Consider the following 20,119-nt stretch of genomic DNA (forward strand, 5'->3'; position numbering starts at 1 on the left):
GTTGCCAAAAGGTCAGAGGAGGATACCCCCTTGTGTCCATGGTGGATCCCCTCGAGGGAGACGCCACCAAAGGCTTCCTTTGAACATGGCAAGCTACAAAGAGAGACCCCCTTCTTCAGGTTCTGATTCCATGAGGGCAGACAGCACCAAGCTTAGAGACGCCCACACCCCATTCAGTCACTTAACAGACTCCCAGGGGTCCAATTCAGTACCACGCACTGTGGGGACAAAACTTATTTAACATTCAACTCAAAATATTTAGTCAATAATCTGTAAACTGACAGACAAGGGCTCATTAGGAACGTAACTAAAGAATCAGGAGGAGGAAAAGAGAAAACATGCGACACTGAAATACTAAGAAATGTCTCTAAAATCAACAAAAGTGAGCAGGTAATAACATTAAATCATCAACAAGTAATATGGTAATTGTCAGTCATATGGTAATTGAGCCAAGAATAAACATGTACGTCTACAAAAAAACAAATGCATGTTGCTTAAAAATTTGTCAAACGTCGTCTCCTGAATACAAACCTCCGAGACTTCCGTCAAGCAGCAGCTTCTTGATGCAAATGAAGCGGCGTGTTGTCCGGCAGCGAAACCACACAGGAGCCCCCATTGCCCGACTCGCACTTCTGACTGGATGTTCTATGATCTACTCTTTACTTAATGAGGTGCCATGTACACTTTATATAAAAGGTATGACCTTATTAAACTGCGAGTGAAATGGTGAAGTGAGGGCTGGGGGGAAAGATAAATGGCAAGGCTGTACGGAAACTATTTTAGCCCATAACAACCATGGGACAAGACACCGCCATCATTCTGATTGTTCAGGGATGTATGACTGACATTTGTGGCTCCATTCAAATGGTGCAATATAAAAATGGTTTAAAGAAATTGGAATATTACATTAAATTGATTTTTATTGAGAAAACCAAAACCAGAAAAAATTCTCAATATTCATTCATGTGTAGGTATACAAAAGATTTTACTCTGAAATCAGTTGTAGAATACAGAATCCAAAAAAAAAAAATCATATTTTAAGTGCAACTGGGATGTTTATCACACAGACCAAGGAACCAATTTATTCACAGACCCAAGATTGTAACATGAATTTTGCTTTAAATGCAGGGGATAAGAAATTACTTCACCAAGAGCTGAGCTGCTTTTTAAATCAAACCCCTTTCCAGAGCCCGCTTCCAGCTTTCCAAACCCCGTTCTTATATTATTTTTCCCTTTAACTCGATTTCTGACAGCCAATTCAATTAGGCTGGATATGTGTGGGTGTAAAAAAAGGCAACATGACAAAGTCTGAAGATGGATGGCAACCTTTGCTTCACTATTAAAATCACAATTGCGTCATATTGAAGCTCAATACATTGGCGTATTACCGGCAGCAGCAAAATGAACACGGCTTGGACTCCAGCGACAACAGGGTCACAACTAATCAACTCCTGAATTTCAGTTGTTTCCAAAATGATCTACATGCCAGAGTTTCACTTCGAGTGGCGGAGACCAGATTTAGTACTGAAAATTCAAAGTTTGTCAAACCAAAAGAAAAGAGGCTGAGAATATCTTAATCCGGGCAAGTGTTTTCATTTTTTCCCGAAGACGGGAGCGGTGACTCATCAGCCACCTGACCTTAACGGCAGTCTGTGGGGACATGTTGTCTGGCAGAGCGCCTGTCGGAATCATCGGGCGCCAGGGAGGAGCTGACCTGTTGGTAGATGAAGGAGTAGAGGCTGACGTCAGGGCGCCCGCGGAGGCAGCTCTTGCACACCGAGCTGAAGTACTGCCCCAGGAGATCATACACTTCCCCTGTGACGGAGACAAGGAGACCGTATGTTTTCTAACTTCCACAGCAAGGAAAACATGGACAACTTTGTTTTCATCATTAATAATTAGCCACATGCTTTGTTTCGTGAGTTCACATCCTATACAAATAAAGATGAAAGAATATTCATATAAGGAAGGCATAAACACAGCTGTGAATAAACAAGGAGCAGGCAGGGTGGTTTGTTTGCCTTACCGACAGTCGTGTTCCTCTGAGTGAGGAATGAGTGCATGTTGTGGACATCTGTCATGAGCTGGTTGTCACCGAAGGTGAAATAGGCAACGTCCCGGCCCGCCTCAGCAGCTGCCAGCATCTGGAGCAGAGCTGGAGGAGAGGAAGTCGGCGTTAAGGTCTGAGTGACACAGAAGCAGTTTAAATGAAGTAGAGGGATTGCTTTGATGGTGTTGTACCATGGCTTCAAGATTTAATCTTTTTACGTGTGAAAAACGCAGCCAAGTTTAAATACAAGTGAGCGGCACTCGTCTCAGTGGCATGTGCAGTAAGAGGTAAATAATCGAGGGAATAGGTCTCACCCCCACTGAGAACTCCTGGATTAGTTACAAAGAGAGGCCAGGTCGGGCCCCGGAGAGCTGTGAATATTTTAAGAGACTGAAAATATGTCTGATTAATGAAGGTTGGGACAGCGGCGAGTTAATGAGATAAACTGAATCAACGTTTCGAGAAGGGGGCTTAGTGGAATGTCTGCACTTCAGCAGTTTCTATCCCCCTTGTTCTGTTGTGACTGCTTTCTTCATAAAGTATCTGACAATTAAAAAATAGGCATCTATTTGAGGGAACAGGAGCTAAACCGAGCAGGAGAACAGCATCAGGATCAGGAAAGCACTTCCCAGGAGACATGTCATTAAGCAGACAGTAGGTGATTGTGCCTATGGAGGGCTGTACCTTGCTTCACCTAATTAACACTATATACGGGGATGTAATATATACAAGTCAAGTAGAGAAGTGAGAAGCAGAGCTACCACTGCAAACTGTTAGCATATCCCTCTCCTCGAGGTCCCTGCTCAGTGACAGTGATACAAGGCTCAGACAACGTTCTGTAAACAGATTGATGGACTCGAGCAGGCGATCAATTTCACTATTAATGAAGCATATTAACTCTGTCATTTGATCAATAAAAGGAAGGCGACAAATAGTAAATGAACGCATTCCCCTAAAGACAAATGGATGCCCACACTGATGTGCTGGAGCCTTTCAATCTCAAGTGTATACGGTTATAAACAAGGAAGATGGAGTCCGCTCAGATTGCCAAGTGTGCACAGACGATCCGAGCACGTTTCTCCTCAGGACCGACATGACGAAGGTGTTCCGTCAGTGTTTACCTTTAAGACGCGTGTCACCTCCGAAGGCCCCACAGCCCCAGTTCCCTGTAGCCACTGCCGCAAGGTTTCGGCTTTCTTCCTCCGGGCGACCGAAGCCACAGAAGGCCTGAATGACGACAAAGTAAGAGTTAGAAAAGGAAATGTAAACACAAAGAAAAGCATAATTTGATATGAAAGGACAAGTGTTGTTTAGCAGACACAGTGAAAATTTCATCAGGGAGAAATGCACACTTTCGCTTTTCTCTACATAGAAAACAATGTTTTTCTCAAAAGTGACATGTAGGCTACAGACATGACATTATGTAGTCCATTTGTAGGAAAGAGATTTCAGACATTGCTTTACATAACCAAAGCCCACTCATTATCAAAAGTGGTTTTCTTGGGGTGACATTAAATCAAATTGTCGGCCACATTAGGCCATACCATTAAGTGGTGAATAATGTGCCAGTTGGTACATTATGAAGCCAGAACCAGCTCTGATGAGCCTCGGGTCTTGGGATCACGCCACAGTTCCAGATCACTGGTATTTTTCAGTTTCAGGCCGACAAAACGTCTCCATGCCATAACATGTAAATGGAATATAGAAAGCCGGTAACAGAGTAATTCCATTTGCCTGCAGGCCTGCGCTTGACACATCATTCGGCGAATGAACACCGAGGCTGATTGGCCTGACAAAAACATGCTTTTTTAACATTGTGTCATTTTGCAACTTCAAACCTCTTCCCTCCATTTCATTGCCACTGGTGTGAAATTGGCGCAAGCTTTACATATTAGCAATTGCACATTACGGACAAAATCCAATGTGCATGACCGAGAGCACTTCCAGAAGCAGCATGTGGTAAATAAAGGATCCTGAGGGGCTCTGGACATTAGTCTCCACAATGGTAAATTGTGAAAATGAATTGTACGAGCCCATCCTCCCCCTGACCAGTCATAAATTCTTCCTGTGAAAGGGCATACGTGACAGTTAGCTAAACAACATTCCAAGCAGGATTGATCTCCATGTTGGTGCATTCTTCACACCCCTGTCAGAGTTGTCAAACTCCTCCATGCTTTCTGAAGGCCGACTTGACAACATTAACATCTTGATTTTCTGTTACAAATGAGCATCTCTGACTGGGGAAGACAAGCACATGTGGAGCGATTTATATTTATAAAAAACCCTGTTATGTAAATGTAATAATTGTGATTAATGCCTCAGGGTTCAATTACATTCATTAAATTTCATTCTGGGCCTAATGGACAGTCTAATTAATAAATATAAGCATATTCTCTACATATATGTCAATCCATCAGTCTGTGTTACACACTCATGACACTAATCTATATTTCAACTATTTATTTACCCTGAGAAAAGTAAACATGAGTGAATATCTCAGCCGACATTTGTGGTGAGATGGTTTTCTGATTATCAGCCAAATGGATTCACACTGGAAATCATTAAATCTGTTCAAACCAACCATGAAGAGAAATGCCAAATAAAGTTAAAATATGACAGTACTGCAGCCGTATGCTCTTAAAGAAACTATGGGGTATTGAAGTGTAACATCAAACAGTAGTGGGAGATTGCCCCCAAACTTCCACTGTCATTAATTATACAAACTTCATTTGTCTACAAATTGAAAAAGAAATGCAATTAGAGCAGAAATCAGCATACAGTAACTAAAAACTGTTTTCCAATGAGCTGGATTGTTTTGGTTGTCAGACGTTTTCACAGCCTGATCTAAAAACCAGAGTCGAGCAGGAAAATAAACAGATTACAATAAAAAAGGAAAAATAAAAGAGAACCTTGTTGAGTTCTCGGTTGATTTTGTCGGGGTGAAACTGTTCCAGAAAATTGCTGAAACGCAGCGCATCGATGGCGACTATCTCTGTGCATCTTCTCTGCCAGCCGTCTCTGAAACAAATCAAGGGGACCGTTTTGAACCAGTGTTTTTAAGTACAACAAAACAACTGGGCTACATCTGTGTAACAAATAGGAAGCTGCAAAAAAAAGAACATGTCATTCGTTTTGCTGCTATTTGGTCTTAACTGTCAAAGGCAGTAAAGGGTTCATCCTCTGGGGACTATGAAAATTAGTTTTTAAGCTGTCCAAGTCTGGACTAAAATGATGGACCCACCAGAAGACATGGGGTGGCTAAAATTATTGTAGGGGAGCTGTTACATATGGCAGTAAACTATATTAAATGCAATTTAAGTACCATAAATACCTTGGAGTTGTGTCTTGGTGGCTGCCGCCCCATTGGTAGGTCTGGGCATAGCCTGTGTATTTGCTGTACTGCTGTGTACCTGGTAACAACAAACAGGGGCATTAGTCACACGCCACTGTACAGCATTGTCATATTAATCTTAATTTTGAACATGGTCAGAAGTAAAGTCATCTGTATTTATGTGGCAAAGCTGAAGAGGCAGGTAAGGCTACATCGCATTAACACATAGGCACATAAAACCCAGTTAAAATGTCAATTATGCTAAGTGGTAAAAATGTCTTGAAGGGAAATGACAAATGGATTTCAATTGCTGTTTTAGAATCCTCATGTAACTCAAATCAATGTTTTGATTGGACAGAGATTTATGAATTTTAACATGACTTCCATCGACTGGGTGGAACAAACCACACAGTGTAACAAACATCACGCTTTTAAATGAACTCTGACACCAAACAATCCAATCTTAATGTAAATTCATACAGACAGTGACATAAAGAGCACAGAAACAAATAATAAAAGGTTTTCAGGGGGCGTTTTTGTATTTTTTCTACCTTTTGTGATTGGATGAAACAGGAGCAGCTGTCTTCTGACAAGAGGAAGGTCAAGTTAATTGCCCTCCTTAAAACGACGCGAGAAGCAGCTACTGACCACCGGGGAACACTCAGCACCATTAAAACGGGAGCAGAGGGTGGGGAGGCAACCGCACAGTCAAACAAACGAGGCCACAAATTAACTTCCCATTCATTAGCGCTCATTAGTACCTGGCTGTCAAGAGCTCTTGCTGAGCCGCTTCACGCTGCAATGTGAATATACCAGGGGATTGGAAGTGTGGTCTTGGTCAGCAGGTATTACGAGGTACACGCGAGGGAGGGAATCTCTACACTGCACTCCACTTGACGGGCATCTCACAAATAATAGCCTCTCTCTCATTTTTTCTTTCCAAGAAAAAAGCTAAATTGCTGCCTGGATAAGAAACAGAAGTACCTAATCTTGTTCCCCAGTATGCCATTAAAACAAAAGCAGGTGAACAAAAACCAGAATGGGCTCTAAAACATACTAAATATCATGTATGGACAAGTCTTATATTTTCTCCTGACAGGTTTCAGTCCTACTGAAGCTTCTGGGTTCGCAGGTTTTGCAGGCAAAATTCAATGATCAATCTAAACTGAGAATCACGACGCTTGGCTCAACAAGTGACTGCCAGGCAGCCATTGTTGATGAACGATGGCATCATCCACTGACCTCACCTTAATCTCATCCTACAACCACATGGGAGCAAATGTAACATTTATATCTACATTAACATCAGAGCTCTTACGCTAATATTTTTTAATATATGGACCCCCTTTCAAATGTAAAGTTACTTTATGGATAAAATATTCTCGTTATATTAGAAATAAGAAAGTAAAGCATGTCAGGTTGACAACAAGATTACCACAGAATACACCTGACCTTTACTGGTTCTCCAAAAATATCAAACTCTGTGATCAACCATTTTTGCATTTGAAAGGTGCAACCTTCAGGAACAATTAGAATTATGCTTTAGATTTTTTTATGCAACCCATTTGTTATTTAAATATTATTTTTGGTGGGAAGCAGATAAATATTGGCCATGGAAAGATATGCCTGGTTATTCGAAATTATTTATTAGTAACAAATAGGTTCCTGAAGGTTGTTTCATTCATGTGTAAATTCATCAGGACAAAACACATACTCATATTTGCAGTGGCTGTAAAAGGTCAGAAGCACCTCTCGTTGGCATTTTGAGGTAAAACTGATCAATTGAGGACGTTTTACTGCTGAACTATCGTCGTGTTGTGAAGAAATTAAGATAGCAGAGGATACCCAAACCTTTCTTAAACATCCAATTCATGGACTTTTCAAAGACTTTCAAGGCATTTATACACACTTTATACTGGTAGGTAAGACAAAGCAAGATTTTGTGTCAAAATATCTCCCTATGCCACCATCTCCTTCTTCAGAATAGCTTGCACCCCATTTTCTGGTCAGCACTGCCATCAATGAATCATACGACTCATCCTTGATTCTATTTATACTTTTGACCACCAACAGCAGCCAGACACCAAGCAATCAAGGGAAATTCAATTAGGCCCGGGCACTTTTGCAAATTTCTGTGCAGAGATAAGATCCATTAGCTTCGATACTGTATGCCAAAACATTTCACAGGGGGAATATAATTTACCACATGGCCGCGGTGCAGCAAAGACTCTTGGACTTTTACAACAGGGCACAGGAGACATGGGCAGGGTTTAATAAAGATGATGGAATGGAAGAGTCCATTAGTGGAGCAGGTCTCGGGCAGGTCTTCCAGCTATAATTAATTCTGGGCCCCAGTAATAACGTTAAGTGGCGTAAGTGGAGGCGAGGGAGAGATGGTCGGCGAGAAGTCTGAAGGTGACTCCACCGAAGCGGGAGGACATGCTACAGCGCTATGATTGGTGATCGCGAGGGCGGGGCACAGTCGCCTCATTTCGTGTTTCGATCCAACCCGCTCCTTACACAATGATAAGGCATTTCTTGTCTTTATGGGTGATGGGCATTTGCTGTGTAACAGTTGTTCAAGTTATGGAACATGACAAGACAGGGGACTGGGAATCAAAAATCTAAAGCCCTTACCAAAAGAAAACCATTAACAAGTATTAACTGGTTGTTGGACACTTCAGGTCAGCAGAAAACTATAATATATCTATTTTAATACATGTCAGCTATAACATGCATTCACACATTGCATATGTCTTTACTGTGTCTATTTGAATATAATAGTTTTTAGTAACCCGCTGTAAAATCCAGACAATATGGATTTAATTGATTTTTATTGATGTAGAATGATCATTTGATTTGAGGGTTTTTTCTATCTTCTTTATCTAACACAATCACGCAGTCACAAGTATGGACAGACAATGCTGGCAAAAAAACTGGCACCATCAGCCTCCTGCTGGGACTCCCTAGGGCTTGCTCTTGTCCCTGGGTCTGCTGCTCCATCCCAATCTTGTCGCGAGCACTCAATATGTAAGTACAGTCAGTGGGAGCTACTCAACAGAAAAGACCCAACAGAGCAATCAGGGAAGCCCAATCTCCAAATGCCCGACTGAAGCAGCCAATCAAAGGGGAACAAGCGACATGGACTGATACAGAAAACAGAGCAATTGCCATAAACATCCTTGTGCCTCTCTCTGAGCCAGGGTGGGGTAAATTGAATTTGTGCGAGGTGTACTCCATGCTGTGTGACCATGAACACACAACATGTTTCTCATGTCAAATTATAGGTCAAGCATGGGAAGAGTGAACCCAGGGCATTATTGATCTTATCTAGATCAGCTGGCTAAATCGTAAATAATTGAACGAGTACGATTCCTTCTTCGGCGGATATTATGGTTCAACAAGGTGCGGGAGAACTTTCAATCACTGACCTGTGATGATCAAACATTCGTTGTGGTCCAGGGCTTCAGTGAAGAGGCGGGAGGCAATGAGCTCTGGATTGATCAGGAAACGGATTTCCTCCTGAACCAGACCAGAGCTGGTGACTCCTCCTCCCACAAACTGATTGGCAAAATCCACCTGCAAATCAAGATGAAAGATGAATGACAATATGAAACACCCATGCCTTTGCAATGGAAACCTTATATGAAATGCAACAGAATATAGATGACATTAACTAAAAAAATTCTTTTGACGATGAAAAACAGCGCTTCCTTTTGGACAACAGGAGGGAAAGACCTTGTTAGCAGGTCTCAACCTTTTTTCTTTCATTCCCAGACAAGCTGATTGGGAAGGTGGCCCGAGGTGCCCACATTACTCAGACATATGTCCCTCCATGCCAAAATGAGCTCCACTCAGAAGCAGCACTTCACTGAGCCGCTGCCAGTGACAAATATCAAAACAGGAGTGCAGGCCCACAGTCCAAAGTAAACATCTCTCTCAAGTCATAACACGCTGCTAAATTGACTGCTGACTGACGCCTGCGATATCTCCTGCTGCTTGTGTTCTTTCGGGCTTGTGCACAGATCTATGGGTGACACTGATTTGCCTGTTTATTTTGGTCTGTTTATGATTCAAAAGGAAAATACGCATCTCATTGTTTCGGCTCTGACATGGACGTAACGACTCATTGTTTTAGTCAGAAAGCACCCAGGTGGAACATACATACAATTCAATTGCAGGACTGACAGTTGTTGCTCACTGGCCTGTAGAAGAGCAGAGACCAACCCCATCACAAGCTCAGTAAGAGGCTGCAAAGGGGTGAGCAGCAGTCTGAGAGTAGATCTCCCCCAACTGGTCACTCAACTCTGGGACAGCAAGCAAGCCTCCAAAGTCTGCTTTGACAGGCTGTCAGCAGACACCACCCCTACCCCACACCCCAGCAGGGCATCCATCAATCCAGGCCACAGTTTGCCCCGAAGCTGGTCATGTGTGCACATCAACTGTCAGCTTGTGGCAACTGGAGGCAAACAAAAGGTGAAAGGCAAAGCGGGCCATCCTGACAGTGCACAGGAAACATGGCCGACACATTGAGCAGAGGAGGCTCAGAGGCCTCGACCCCAGTCCCAGCGCTCACTCCCTCCGACGTGTCACAGGCTCCCTCAACGGCCTTTTCAGCAGTAGTAAGCAATCTGGGTGAAAGACTCCAGAATTGATGCAGCTTGGTGACTGACTATATAACAGAGATTCTACAAATGACAGCCCCTCTCAATCACACTATCATGTCGTGTGAACACTAGTGAGACATTTCCTACCTGAAGCATTCCATAACCATCATCCTCAATGGTTCCTTCAAAAGTGATGTGGAGCTTTGTGAGATGAGTCTGTGAGCTGAAACAAAGAGGAGATGAAGGATCTTGAATTGTTCCTAGTGGAATTCACCTACTGACAGAGGCAATTAACAAACGACTACCACTTTTAAATAGTGATAATAAGGTTTGCTTTGATCATAGTATGATATTTACAACACCTTTTCCAAGTAGGGGGTTTATTCAAACTCTGTCGTGTGAATGTTACGAGTCCACTGGGCTCTGAAATGAAAAAAGAAATGAAAAAATTCAAAAGAAATACAGCTTAAAGAATGCTTTACTGCAAAAATTGACAATGAAATCCAAACACCTACTTTGCTCAGTGACACTTTTGAAATAGCACATCAGGGTTTTCAGCTTCTCGATCTTCTTTGAAGAGGATCCCTCAAACAGCCTGAAGACAAAGAGAAATTATGAATTTCATTAAATCCTTTGGATTAGACTATACATTAGGCTGCTTTCATAAAAAATGAAAGCATGGTTTTTAAGCAAGTGGCTTATACATTTCATCACAGCTACACCCCCAACTCTTGCAATCAAAACGCTGCAAGCAAGACCTGGAAAAAACAACTCTCTGTATAACCAGTGGCATAGAGACACAAGACCTCCACTTTAGCCATGTGAGTTCAGTCATGCTTTAACTTTGACTTGAAAAACTTGACATGAATTAGTTCATCTCTCACTCAGCCTCTCTTTCAAGTCACTAGCCGATTATGTAGGAGCTCCTTTCGCTGCTACGACAATGGAGTTGCCCCAGGCTTGCCATCACAGAGTCACACTCATGTGCCACATCACAGCACTCACATAAAAAGGGACGAGAGAGGGAAACGGGGCTCTCTCCTTGGAGATACATTAAGAAGCCCCTTGTCCCTTTTAAGCAACAGAGTCCTCGAGAGGCAAGAGGTCAGTCCCACTGAAAAGTAACACACAAACGCACACACACACAAAAAAGCTGTTGGTGGTGGTGAGTTGCTGTTGGCGGGTTTGAATGCACTTTCAGCATTTAGACCAACATCTCCCCCTCGAGCAAATTCTAGAAAGAGCCCCACAGCCTGGCTCACATGCCACAACAAAAGAGTAAGTAATTTCATGTGAGCGAGAAAAAAAAACAATGATAAAAGCTTGATGCACCGAGGGCCGTTCAGGGGCTGAGGAACCCATTCATCGAAGTTAACTCCTGCATTCATTCGTCAACGTGGCCCCCAAGAAATAATATTACATTGTGTAGTCCTCTGGGCGAACTGCCTTTGACATAAGCTTGCCACTAGTGAGGGCAGGCTTTTAGTAACAGATCGCACCATGGTCTTTTGGGTAATACGTGATTAATACAAAATTATATAACATCAATATAACCCCCACAGATGTGAAGAAAGCTAAGATGTAACTCAGAATAAAGGGCATAGGGGACAACAGTAGATATAACAGCATCACAACTAAGTGCACTTAGACTGATGAAGTTTGACGAAGAATAATTTGATTGACAGAGACGAAAACAACAACAGTTTGTTTTATCTAAATGCAAATAAGAAATCTGCATTGGAATCGAAGAACACCTGCAGATAAAAAGCTTTATTTTTGTCCTCTACCTACGCAGAAAGTGTTTTTAAGAAAAAATGAAGCATAGAGAAGAAAAAAAAAGACTAATGAAAGGGAAATAAATAAATGCAAATTTCAAAGCATTTAAAATTTGCCTAACACCAAATTGGGGATTCAGGACAAGACAGGCCAAAAAGATGACACTGGCTTTCCTTTCACATCACAGCAAAACCTTTATCTGAATGAAATACTGATGCGATTGAACTCTGTTGCATCCTTCTGCTAAGCAGCCAGTGGCCTTCTCTCCGCTGTCACAGGCAGCCATCTGAGTCAATGTTAATCTGATTCCTTCTTCCATTTAGGTAATTACACCATGATGCCAACAGAGATGGGGGACATGACTGAGAAGTGATCTGCAGACTGATTTTGCATTACGCAACCCAGACAATCTCCTCAGGGAAAGAATGCAGGGATAAAAATAAAAATGCGAAAGAATGACAAAGAAATAGTGTCTCAATCAGCAAAATCAGTTAATGGACTTAAAATACATAAAAATAAACCTTTATGTGAGGAGGCAGGGATGATATTTTTTTTACAATTGAAGGTTTGATAAAGGGTTGACTCTCGTGTGAATCTTCTCGTCAGTGTCTCCTTGCCTGTCTGTGACCTTCTTTTCATTTGTATCAGTGAACAAATTGAAAAAACCCAACATTTTTTGACCTTAAAAAAAACTAAAATACGGTTTCTTTTTATTTCTCATTTCTCAATAAGGTGCACAAAAGCATACAGCCTCTCTTGAGTCAGAATACACGGCTCTGGTTAATAATCCGTAAACAGGCTAAAGGAAATGTATGTCCTGTGCTTAATATAATGATTAAAAAATTACTTTCAAATGTCCCAATGAACAGAGCGATATGTGAATTTTTTAAAGCTTTCTGTGTGTACGTAAGTGAGACTCATCACTGTCTCTGATCAATACGCTTTCATTAGTGTTTGCTCATATGTAATTAAAAGGATGTACAATGTAAATATTGCAACCGGCCACCAGAGAAAGAAAGCACATACAGTAGTGACCCCTCATGGAAATGCAGCTGTTTGTCGCAGTGGTATCATTTTAGACTATGTAACTTGTCACATCCTGACGTTACCTGACAAAGTTGATGTCTGGGTAGTTGTAGTACTCATTTCTCCTAGAGTTGCGCCGCGGGAAGGTGCAGAAGACGGCATTGGCGAGCAGACATGCCACCTGCTCCTGAGACATGGTGATGGAGTGGTCCATGCCTCTCTTGAGGAGGGGGATCGGCTGGAGGAGGAACAGAGGTACACGCGAGGAAGGTCAAAATAATTTGTATTGTCAATTTGGCCAATGAGACATTTAAGTATGTTGCATAAACGCAGTCTTTTTTAAGCCACTCTGCGCTTCTTCAATCAGCCATCGTGATTACAATCAAGGTCTGTTCATATCCACACGTGATCCATGCTCCCAATAAAGGTTAGAGATTTAAAATTGAGCAATGCTTCTGTAAGCAATTCTGTACAAACAATAAAGAGAGATTGTTGGTTTAAGACAAAGGACCAACAGGACCACGGTTGCTGTTGGAAACTGACCAATTTAGGAACAAGTCAGTAAATTGACGGATAACTGTCACTTTAAGATCTCCACTAAAAATATAATTTGGTTGGTTTATGATGAAGTAGCACACAGATTTACTTTTTTCTTCATCTAAAAGTTTTCAACACAAACAATGGAATTTGTTTCATATAAATTGATTTCAGAGTGGCTACTGATTTATTTTTATCTATCAAAAAAAATCATCCAATCCTATCAGAAAATATCTCAATGCAAAAGATAGATATAAATCATAGAAGACAGCAGCAACAACTTTATATGCTACAGCTGTAGACTGACGTTTTGATGTCCTGCGACAGTTCACCACATGCGTCCATGAATAATGTCTAAGCCGTTTGCTTGGGAAATGTTTTCACTCTAAACGAATCAAATTGAATAACTAACACACAAAAATGAAGACAAGATGACTGACAGAAACCTTTCTAATGACACTTTTTTTCAACTACCTCCAAGTGCCAAAAGAGACAGATGGACAAAAGGACATTAAACAGCTGATAAACCACCATCAATAGCTGTGTGCCTTGACTCCCCCATTTTTACACCCATTTCAGAGGATCATTTGTCATGTTGTGACCTTTAGGATCAACCTGCTGCGGTGATGTACTACGCCACAGACGGGTGAGCCAGTGTGAGTTGGTTAGTGACGGCTGTTACCTTGGTACAGAGCTCAGGTGCTCTCAGTGCTAATTGCACCATGTCTGGCAGCTGGGAGTCAAACAGATGTTCGGCAGCGTCCGGCTCCAGGACCTTGGAGAGAGCAGGAGATCTGTGTTTGTGTTTGTTTTTTTGCCACAAAACTCAGCTGTGACATGATTGGCTTTTTGGCCCGAGAAGTTCTTGAGATGGACAGACACAGTTAACAGCTTCATATCAAAATGTTGAGGTAATATGTAAAAAACTTGATGAAAGAACAATCAAATGAAAACCACCCGACCAAAAAAACTGCACCATAGACAGATATAAAACAACTAGTGAAAAATGAAAACTGCTGACTATTCTCTCATATTGGCCCTTAGAAGGGAACGTGAAATATACGCCAGCATATCATTAAAATACATCTGGCCTTAGTTGGACTGTTCATCTATAATAATATTACCAGAACCTAATATTAAAGTGATACGCCAACCATCCGTGACACAAGTGCAACAACAACAATCTTAGACAATATAGCATAGTAACCGTATTAACACCCATGTTGGCTTCAAAATGTCACAATGATCAATCACAAAGCAATTTCATCAAGGTTGCACGACCATGCCAGCTGATTAAACAAGTCTTCCTGAAGAGAGGCAAACGACTGGGATAGAAAGGACAGTGTGTTCCCAGGATAAGGAGCCTTGACTGGAGATTTAGCCAGGACATTTATATTAAAAGGCAAAGTAAGCCTGACTAAACACTGTCATAAGTAATGACCTGGTTGACATCATAAACTGCTCCTATGGGCGTAATAAATGTAGGCGGTTGACAGGGCGAGACGGTGGATATAGCTCAAGTAGTATGAGCCAAGCTCTTTAAATCAGCGGAAGACAGTGCATCAAATCAACTGGTTTAACTCCCTGTGTATGACAAGATACAGGTCTGTACATCACACCGGACTGACAAAGTAATCAAGCGAGATGTGTGGGGGGGTGTGGACAGTGAGAAAACCAAAGCACCCATATAGATTTATCGCAAGCTCCCGTTCCTATTCCCCCACAGGTCCGAGCAATACAGCAATCTGCTTTGATCGTGTAAAAAATTAAAAGACTTTCGTGCTCAGAACCGGAAATACAGCACCAGTTTTGGCTGAGGAGAGAGACGCGGAACAAAAGCGATGCCGTCCGTCAACGGCTTTTTTTCAGTTATTCATAAGGTGCGAGTGCTAAGATGAATATTCCATGAAGGTGCCTGACCCGTCACTCTACGCCATTCATGTCTACTTTTCTCTTGACACTCAAAATTTTCCTGCTACAGTGACTCCAAACCAGCATCTCCGAGGGAAAGCAACAAAGTGAAAAATGGGGTACAAAAAAATGCATTGTATGCATGTGTTAACAAACGCCAAAACTTTATTCTGTGGGCCTATATTTCTATTACTACATTCCAGTGTTGTTCGTGTGGCTTGGTTGCTACTGCCTCTTCAGCATTTCAGACCATTAACAACACAGGTTCATTACTCAGTTAAGCTGTGAATAAATGGTGTAAGCGACAGAAGCAATAAACCATCTTGGTTAAGAGTAATTGTGCGTCAACGTTTCAACTAATATATAATATAAATAAAGCAAATGTATTTTGTGTGAGCTATAATTACAGATTGGTGAAAAAGTTCCCTGCAAGAATCTATCGTGACACTTTTCATTTTCACAATTGTACTGACAAATATGCGCCCACACAGTTTTACAGAGTTTCCTGAACATAATATTCATTTCAATCAACAAAATAGCGCTTTAACATATATTTAATGCAATTAGCCACAATTTATGGGACACCTTAGTTCAAATATAACTATTTCTATATGGTAGTTGACATTTTTAAGTCTGACGAAAATCTAATTTTGCCATATCCAGTCGACCTGACGGAATACAAATCCAACTTTACCAACAGAACTTGGCCTGTGGCTAAAGCCTGTTAACGTGCTCAGATGTTATCTCCCATTCTCACATGATTTGTGGTATACATGTGTGGCACACAATTCAACAGCATGAGGCTGGAGTAAAGCACTCCGGGAAATAATGCAAGCCATTTTCATTTCTGACAAGTTACTAAACGTGACCTTTTGTCAAAAGATTATATTATATCTCCTGACTCTCACTTTGCCTTCTGAGGGGCTGCAACATTCTCCTGCCCAAAATCCACTACTGTTCTGTGACAAAAATGACAGAAACACATTTAACATACTGGCATTACAAGTACTTACACAAAGTGTACAATATCAGAAAATCTAGATGATGCCACCCGGCGCAGAAGAGATGAGTGCTCCCTTACTATAAAGAAAATAAAGCCTATTAATTGTATGCTCAGGATTTTCTGTATCAAACAATCATGTCGCAACATGGCCCATCTCTCCAAACAAAATATTCCCATCCCCTGCATGAGCCAGACGACAGCACAGCTCTCCCCGATTCTCGACACAGGGATGATGCTGAGTGCATCAAGACAACAGATGACAGATGGTCTCCAAATGACACTGGAGAAGACACTGACAACTCTGAGCAATGACCAATGAACCGACAGTGCTCTGGCCCTATTCATACAATTCAGGCCTATTTTCCCCTTGCGAAAAAAAAAAAAAGACTTATCAGGGGACATAAAAAATACAACCTTTAAAATACAACCTTTGAATTCTGACTGAGCCAAACAAACAGATCTCCAAATAGCACAGGAATAAAAAAAAGCACCAACACTGGCTTATGATGCCTTCTGCTGGGACGTTAAGTGACATGATTGGAAAGCTGATGTTTCATTAGTCTGCAGTTAATAATCTATCATCTTCTACATGCGTTCCCATCTGTGTACAAACATGTTTACATGTATGCATGCCAGTATGAATTTAGTGACTAAAACATGTTGTTTAAAAAAATAAAAACTTCTGGATTCACTGAAATTCATAAAAGAGACCAGCGATCATAACAGATATGTACAGAGCTTACCTCAGTGAAATACAAATGTATTGCTGTGAAGTCCCAATTCTTGGCGTGTGAAGGACTGTATTTCAATATTGCATTCTGTAACACATTCAACAATTATATTAATGTAATTAAAATTTGCCTCAATTAACATTTTCAGTCAGACTATTACTACATATGTTTTAAAACCAAACGAATTCATAGAGACCCTCAGGGTGCCTCGCAGTTTCTGGGCTCATGGTGCCATCTTGTGGCATATTTTGGTAACAACAACAGTGCGCAGAGCAAGATGAAAAAAAATATTAAGTTTTGCCCAAAAAAAGGATTCAGATGAGAAACTTGCCTTGAAGTCAAGTGGATTTGTAAATTCCTTGTTTAAAGTTTCCTTGATCAACTGCCAGCGACTCTTAATCTGTAGTTCTCGTGTTTTCTGTGGAAGCAGAACTTTTGTTAGATCGCAGGGTGTGCACGGTTTCATTCATGCACATGTAGATTTAAAAGAAGAACAATTAATAGCTGCTCTGAAAAAATGAGGATTAGCACCATAACTTGTAGAATCTCTTGACACTATTACTACTATTGTTATATTTTGACACATTCAAAAAACAGTACAATCAAATGGCATAGTTCTCATCCTATCACCCTCAGTGGTAGCAGAGATAGATTGAATATGCCTTCAATCAAGAATATAATGTGACAGAACTTTTCATATGAACCCAAATAAACCACTAATGTACAGTCTGTGCAATTCATCCCATATTGTAAAATGTAATTTATGCATCTTTGTGACAAAACATTACCTCATCTTCCACAGGAAACAGATTACTGCTGGAACAGGGCATCTTGACATGGACAGTGTCCCATGTATCCTTAAACTGTGCCGGATATGGAACAGGAGCTTTACCACTGTGAAGAAGGTCTGTCTGTCAAAGGGAGAGGATTTTAGAAAAAAAAAAGAAAAAAAGAAATAAATATAATTAATACATGCAATACTTGTATGCAAACCAAATAGTCATATTGGCAATAAAATAAACAATTGCGAGAATCATATTAAAAATAACACATTTACTGGCTTACAAATCATTCCAAAAGCTCTGAACAAATATATTGTTTTTTGCAATAATATTGCTACCATAAGGTAGGGTTTAATCACCAATTACATTTTGGGTCTAGTTTAAAGTTAATAAAATACTGAAGTCAGACATTACACATTACATTTTTTCCCAAACTACACTTAGTTGGCATAAAGAAATATTATTCCTGTTGCCTTTAATTTGTACAAGATTGACTTTATGACTAAAAGACTATTTACCACAAATTGCCAAAATCTACTCCTAGACTTACAGAAATTTAAGAAAAAATTGTGGTGACCAGTTAAATGACTGTGTTTCTCTGACAAAAAACACCTGAGGTGCTGTGAGTAGTAAAACAACAAAACAAAGAAAGGCTCAAACCCTGATCATCACAGTGTGCTGGCCAGGGATATCTCTCAGTGGAGGAAGCGGTCTGCCACATTCAGGCATTCTCTTCAGCTCACTGATTGGCGTCCCCAGCCATTTAACATCAGCAGATGGAGTTTCCTCGTCTGCGTCTTGAGACTCATCTGGTTTGACCCGTCTCACAGGTAGACGCGGCGATGAGGTTCCTGAATAGAAATCTGTTATTTTGGTATTGTGTCTGACGGAAGTCTCCATTTCCATTTCTCTTTCTTCTAATCCATCATCATTGCGGCGCAGTGTCTGCGTGGGCCCACTCACTGCAGAATGCTCGGAGGCCGGTGACACCGGACTGTCTTCCTCCAGGTCTTGTGGGGTCAAGGGTTGAGTTTCTTCATCCATGTCGGAATCTGTAGGTTTTCCAGCATCTTGGCAGTGCACAAACTGAGCTGAGGTGCTTTGAAAGTCACCATCATCATCATCATCATCTTCGGTCTGACACACTCCAGGTGTATTGGGGTTGTTTGTGGGCTTAACCAACCATTCTTCAAGTGTGTTGACCAACTTCTGTTGCTGCCCGGGGCCGAGTCTTTGATGAGGAGCGTTCTGCTTTGCACGTCGCAAACCACCGTCTGCGGTCTTGGGCTGTAGATCCGTCTTCATCTCTGTGTTGCTTTCACTCTTTTCTTCGTCTACTGGCTCATTGTCTTTGCTCTTACTACAAAAGGATGGACCTGGAGCATTAAGGCGAAAAAAGAAACAGTTTTACAAAGAGTACATTTAAACTGATAAACTATTTGATGAATAGTCTAGAAAACTATTACTTGGCCAAATATACCTTGGAGAAAAGATGGAGGGGACGCTGGTGCACTGGTTCCAACCCTGAGCCTCTTTGCTAAAGGCTCAAGGTCTATCAGTTCAGCCATTCTGGATTTAAAAGAGGAAAGCAACACATGACACATCTACAGCTTAAGCATGATTACACACTCCATGTAATAATAATAATAATAATAATAATAATAATAATAAATACTCACAATACAACTTGAGCTGACACCACCAGTAAGGTGTTTGTCCTGACGCGTCTGCTGGGCAGTCCTTTCTTCAACAATTGAGCAAATCTTAAAAAATAATACGCAGCCATACATGACGCTGTTTGTTTATTCAAAGAGAGCACATGGCGGTTTCTGAAAAAAAAAAAAACGGCGACGCAAACGCCCGCGTTGCTAAGTGGCGAAAGTCCAAGTAACTGGGAAAAAAATGCTGTTCTGTATTTTCAATATCATTCAGACTTCACAACAACCGACAGCCAACCATAGCTTGATAGCTTCCATGCTAACTAGCTTTGCTCAACGAAACAACAATTGAAGAACAACCCGGTTCTTAGTGGCGCATGCGCAAATTGCTGTTTAGTCACACCTTTATATTAGAAAGAGCTTCAGAGTTACACCATTAATGTAGTTGCTGTCTTACGTCAATGTTACAACGAACAATTGTACTTGTCACTGTTGTTTGTTTTGCTAGATTTTCAACGTCGCCGTTGCTCGACGTCCAAAGTACTTCCGCAAGCGCGAGTGACGTACAGGCCACCGAAATAACGCGAGATCTCCCAGATCTCGTCTCAGCAACTAAATATAGATATTTTTTCTTTCTTTTCTTTTTTGCTTTCGTTACTGATGCTCAAAATGTCCATTCAAACACCATCGCAACAAAGCTTTGCTTT

The 20,119-nt window shown here is 41.2% G+C and overlaps 1 protein-coding gene across 1 annotated transcript; it reads right to left on the reverse strand.

Moving 5' to 3' along the window:
* Window positions 1-902: 902 nt before the first annotated feature.
* On the reverse strand, window positions 903-19,975 carry LOC118287640 (poly(ADP-ribose) glycohydrolase). Its single transcript, XM_035613030.2, has 17 exons — window positions 19,434-19,975; window positions 19,235-19,323; window positions 18,415-19,130; window positions 17,761-17,883; window positions 17,304-17,390; window positions 16,985-17,059; window positions 14,010-14,102; window positions 12,874-13,028; window positions 10,504-10,583; window positions 10,351-10,411; window positions 10,136-10,211; window positions 8,813-8,960; window positions 5,382-5,460; window positions 4,960-5,068; window positions 3,172-3,277; window positions 2,027-2,155; window positions 903-1,815 (listed from the first exon to the last, which is right to left on the reverse strand). Exons 1-17 carry the CDS (start codon window positions 19,538-19,540, stop codon window positions 1,640-1,642), a joined length of 2,409 nt encoding a protein of 802 aa, XP_035468923.2. The 5' UTR covers window positions 19,541-19,975; the 3' UTR covers window positions 903-1,639.
* Window positions 19,976-20,119: the final 144 nt, after the last annotated feature.

The sequence above is a fragment of the Scophthalmus maximus genome, chromosome 16 (genome assembly GCF_022379125.1).
Source record: "Scophthalmus maximus strain ysfricsl-2021 chromosome 16, ASM2237912v1, whole genome shotgun sequence".
NCBI lineage: Eukaryota > Metazoa > Chordata > Actinopteri > Pleuronectiformes > Scophthalmidae > Scophthalmus > Scophthalmus maximus.